General features: G+C 35.5%; 1 protein-coding gene across 1 annotated transcript in view; it reads left to right on the forward strand.

Moving 5' to 3' along the window:
- Positions 1 to 4560: 4560 nt before the first annotated feature.
- Positions 4561 to 5000, forward strand: part of LOC119595515 (apolipoprotein D-like) — a 19844-nt gene continuing 19404 nt past the window's right edge. The window contains exon 1 of the mRNA XM_037944639.1: positions 4561 to 4737. Coding sequence (XP_037800567.1) covers positions 4639 to 4737 — 99 coding nt within the window. The 5' untranslated portion in view covers positions 4561 to 4638. The remainder of the gene's footprint in view (positions 4738 to 5000) is intronic.

Raw genomic sequence — 5000 nt, forward strand, 5'->3', positions numbered from 1 at the left:
TTTAATCACACTGTAATGTATAAGTGATAAATAATTGTACTAATGAAACCTAGAAAAAAAGTAGAAATGTTAGTATAGAAAATTATAAAATTCAAATGGCAACACAAGGAAATACCACAATTAAAAAAAAAAAAAAAAAAAAATATATATATATATATATATATATATATATATATATATATATATATATATATATATATATAATATATATATAATATATATATTTATATATATATATATGGAAATTGTATTATGTCTTGACTTTTTTTTTTTAATCAACTTCACTTGATACTATTTGACTTTGGCACTTTGGTTTGATCTTTGGCTCCTCAATAAGCCCAGTAAATAATGTTCTATGTTTGATAGCCAGTGATGGCAAAGAGTGTAATCTTCAATAAAAATATACACCAACTTAAAGAGAACGGCTTGGGTGCTTGTTATTCTCAGTAATCAAAGAACTATTTTACCGAATGGGACACTTTACAACTGTACGTGGGACATGAATTCAGGTTTTAAACCCTGAACAGGAATGGTAAGTGGGAAAAGTTTGAAAGGTGTAAATTCCAAGAGTTTTCTTTATCACTTAGGTATGGGTAGCCTTGCAAGGATTACCACTGCCTTGCAGATCAATTATGAACTGAAAGAATATCCTGAATAAGAGAAAAACAGTCATGATCTTAAGGATGAATGGCTACATCAAGTGAAGTGCATCATTTCTGTATTCTCGTATCCCGTATCTTGCAGTTTCATGAAACCACTCTATTCCACACTGATCATATTGCCAACTGTTAACAAACTCAGTAATTTAACTTCTTGTCAAAACTCTGTATTCGCATATCTTACTGCATTCCAGTGAAATTCTATGAGCTTCACACCAGCATTTTTTCGTAGTGTCATTAATCTTTTTACACACAGACAAGCAAATAAACGTATGAAGAGGTGTTATGAGGGTATGGTCGTGGAAGTGTGTATGTAGATGAGTGGGTAGATGGTTGGGTGTTTGCGTGCATGTCTGCCAGAAAGCGTAAAATATGAAAGCAAACGAATTTTATTTAAAGTGTAAAATCCGCCCTGGATTTTCTCAGAAATCAACTGCCTGGAAATGATTGGTGAAACCATAGACACTTTCAACAGCACAAGTCACTTTTACTCTTTGTGTGTGTGTGTGTCGGGGGGGGGGGGGGGTGCATGCGTCTGTTCATCCGTTTGTCTGTTTGTGTGTTTGCTCTTTTTTTTCCACTTATGCAGAGAAACAACCTCGTTTATTAAAAGACCTCGTATTTTTAATTTTCAGGGGACGTTTTCTCTTGGGAACTTTAAAGTAAGTTATAGAATTAATTTTTGCAAAGCTCAATTTATCACTAGGAATAATCATGCGTTCGGAATGCATTGTTTCTCTAAAAGTCGGCAACAAAACCTGTGGTAAATATGGCTGAGAAGTCTCATTCGTAGTGCACATACATGATATATCAACAGTAAATAATTACATCATTTATTGAGAACTAGAGTCGCTCCAGGCCCATAATTCGCGCGCTGACATGGAAAGATTTGTCATGGCAACTATATTACTTGCACCAATGATTCCGGAGAAACGTGGATCTGTTTTCATTATTCTGCGCTAAAACATCATTCATGTATAACTTCTTGTAATATTGGTTTGTAACTTAGGGCATCCGATTTTCAACAGTTACTCATTTCGACGTTACAGTATTTTCATATTACAATGCATTTCATGGATAGGGTTTGACAAAGTGATTTGGTAAGCTATAACAGTTTTATCTTGATTTTCTTAGTACAAACAAGAATGAATTGTTTTAAATGTAACTGTGCAACAGATTTACATAAGCCGTTAGAAGGAAAGTCCAGAATTTTATATGATCCGTAAATATGAAAACATGACATTAGTCAAGGCCCCCTGCTTCAGTCACGTCATCTGTCACGCATATGAACTACTTTGCCATTTGTAATAGGCCTATTGTGTCGTAGGCCCATGAATGACAATGCTGTATATTTTAACATATTCCTTACCTCGAAAGCCAAGTTTAATTCATATTTTGCAGTAAATATGAGGCCAGTCAGAATTAGGAATAATTATACGAATTTACCTGTATTAATTACAACTAAAATTAATGTCAAGAAAAAAAAAGCCACATGTCACATAAAAACAAAAACAAAATAAGGGTCGTGTTCTATTGCAATGCAGTGATTATCAAGCTTTTAGTAACAGACGAGGTCGTTATTGGTATCTATAAGAAAATGTAAAATAAAAGTGTGCACATGACGACTGAGAATGACATATCTTTAAGCTATGAAGGGACAACTAATAGTAAATCAGAACGCTGCATCTTAGACAAGGGAGAAAAATATGTAATAAAAAAATTACAGGTTAATAAGCAGAAGATGGAACGTAATTCTATAGAGAACAACAAAGGACAACACGAAAATAGAATAAGCAATTAAGGTAAAAGGAAAGATGGGAAATTAAACACGTAAGGTTAAATTTCCCAAAACGAAGGACAAAAGAAAAAAGAAAGAAAGAAATGAAATTCTATAAAAAAAAAAAAAATGGGGTGGGGGAGGGGGGAGGAAAAATTACTAAGGAGGGATAAAACATATGGAATAAGATGTTTTCTTCGCCATAAATCAGTCACTGTTTGTCATACTGTCTGTATGATCTCTTGCCATCCTTTTTTGTCCCCGAAAAATTATTTCTTTACAATTGTGACAGGCTGAAGTGTTACATTTGCTAAACTGCTTTACCCGTGCCCCATAGTATTTGGTTGAGAAATAAAAATGTGTTTTTAAGCACAGTCATGCATGCCCCGTACCGTACGACTTAATTTAATATCTATTTATCTTATGAATTCGGTTCTCTCTCCCTTTCTCTTTCTCTTTCTCTCTTCTCTCTCTCTCTCTCTCTCTCCTCTCTCCTCTCTCTCTCTCTCTCTCTCCTCTCTCCTCTCTCCTCTCTTCTCTCTTCTCTCTCTCTCTCTCTCTCTCTCTCTCTCTCTCTCTCTCTCTCTCTCTCTCTCTCTCTCTCTCTCTCTCTCTCTCTCTCTCTCTCTCTCACCGAAAACAATTCGACTAAAACTAGGATCCTATCAAATCCTTTCTAAGAACATATTCGAAGACCTTCTAAAAAGTGATATCTTTTCTCTCTCCCTGGACTGTTCGGACGACACGCACTTCACAATTATTTTCATGTGGAAAATGTGTGTGGTGTGAACGCTTAGAATCTCTCTTCCCACCATAATACCCTGTTTTCTATTGATCTGTCACCATTTTTTTTTTTTTTTTCTGATAGATATTTGAGATGAGATTAAATGTATCTAAATTTGTCAATAATTTTCATACAACAAACTGATACACGCAGTATTATGCCATTATAACTATGATGCAATGAACTGTTCAACTTCATGCTGAATTACATTTTATGAAAAATTAACGAAGCACGGTTAGCTTTTACACAGACATTGATTTATTATGATGAAGAGAGTGAGTTCGTGTCCATGGAGGTGGTGCGACAATTCTTCTCAATTTAATAGAGCATTCACAAGTTAAATGCCGGATCAGTGGTCTTCACGCACCACTTAAGTAGCTATTAATTAAGGTGAAATGCAAAGTAATTAGTTTTCTTCATCCAGGATACTTTTGATGAAGAAATATAGTTTTCGCCGTACACGAGGATTTCTTTTTTCAACATATGTGTATATATAGTAATTACCGCGTTGTATACTGATTTTTGTACAAGCGAGGAATCAAGGAAAAATAAATGAGACAACTTTTGGATTGATGAACCGTTAATATTGCTAATATTATGCACACCTTTTTCGGTAACTATAGTGCAATACTCGTAAGTCACAAAAATCATATTTCGACTTCATACACGATTAAATGTACCTGGAAACTACTATTAGTTTGAGAGAATACGCTAATATATATAACAGACACTTTGGATTTATAACATCTCACAACTGGCGCAACACAAGTAATATAAACAGTAAACATCCTTCATGAAGCTTCGAATTTCTTTATCCTACTTTTTAATTGCTTCGGGTACTTTCAACGTCACAGAGTGAAAGTGTGACTAGAAAGCGAGACAATATCCACGAAAATCCGTTTGCAACCAATTAGAAAACTATCTTCTCTTTACATTAAGTAATTTAATTTACATTAAGTAATTTTTCGCGTTAGATGATTATGTTTTTTAGCAACCAGAAGCCACTAAAGACATGATTAGAAAGGCAACCAAGTGGCCGCGAATACTGTAGCGCGGGAGCATGCCTCGGCGGTCTCGTTTCTCCCAGCGTAGCCAGATGCTTTCTGGAAATTTTCCGTTTTAATGATATTTCAGACCGGTTTTTCTGTATCCTTTAGATGAAGAAATGTCTGGAGTCATGCCAACCATGGTCCATTGACTGAATAATTATAAAAATAACAAATAAACTGTGTTAAATTAATCAGCACAATACGCAACAGGTATGGCCACACTTTTTTCCAGAGGCGGGGCCTAGCGAATATAATGTCTGACCCTCCGTGGCGCCCATGCTGGTTAGTCAGTCTTCAAATACAGGCGAGGAAGGGGCTGTCTTTACACTCGCAAGCATTGTTATTACTTGCGAAGCTCTTGTTACCAAGATGCGAGCTGCGCTTTTGATACTTTTAGCCCTCGTTGGCGTCTCCAAAGCCGGTGTTTGTCCGAAGTACCCGATCATCAAGGATTTTGACTTCACTCGGGTAAGTTACGAATTTGAGTTCGAAAAGAGGTAGATGATACTAGTCGGATTCACTGCTGCTAAATGGTGCAACATGGGAGTCGGAAAATCTTGAAATGTTACCGCTTATTCCAGTGTAAATGTTATAATCACTACTTTTCGATGATTTCATTCTGCACCATACTGTGTAAAGGTAACTTCATAATTTTATGTGAATGATAACAAGCAGCAGTGCCATTGATATCAATTTACATGGAAGGAAGTTGCATGATTCCCATTAAATTT

This window comes from Penaeus monodon, chromosome 3 (assembly GCF_015228065.2).
Source record: "Penaeus monodon isolate SGIC_2016 chromosome 3, NSTDA_Pmon_1, whole genome shotgun sequence".
Taxonomy (NCBI): domain Eukaryota; kingdom Metazoa; phylum Arthropoda; class Malacostraca; order Decapoda; family Penaeidae; genus Penaeus; species Penaeus monodon.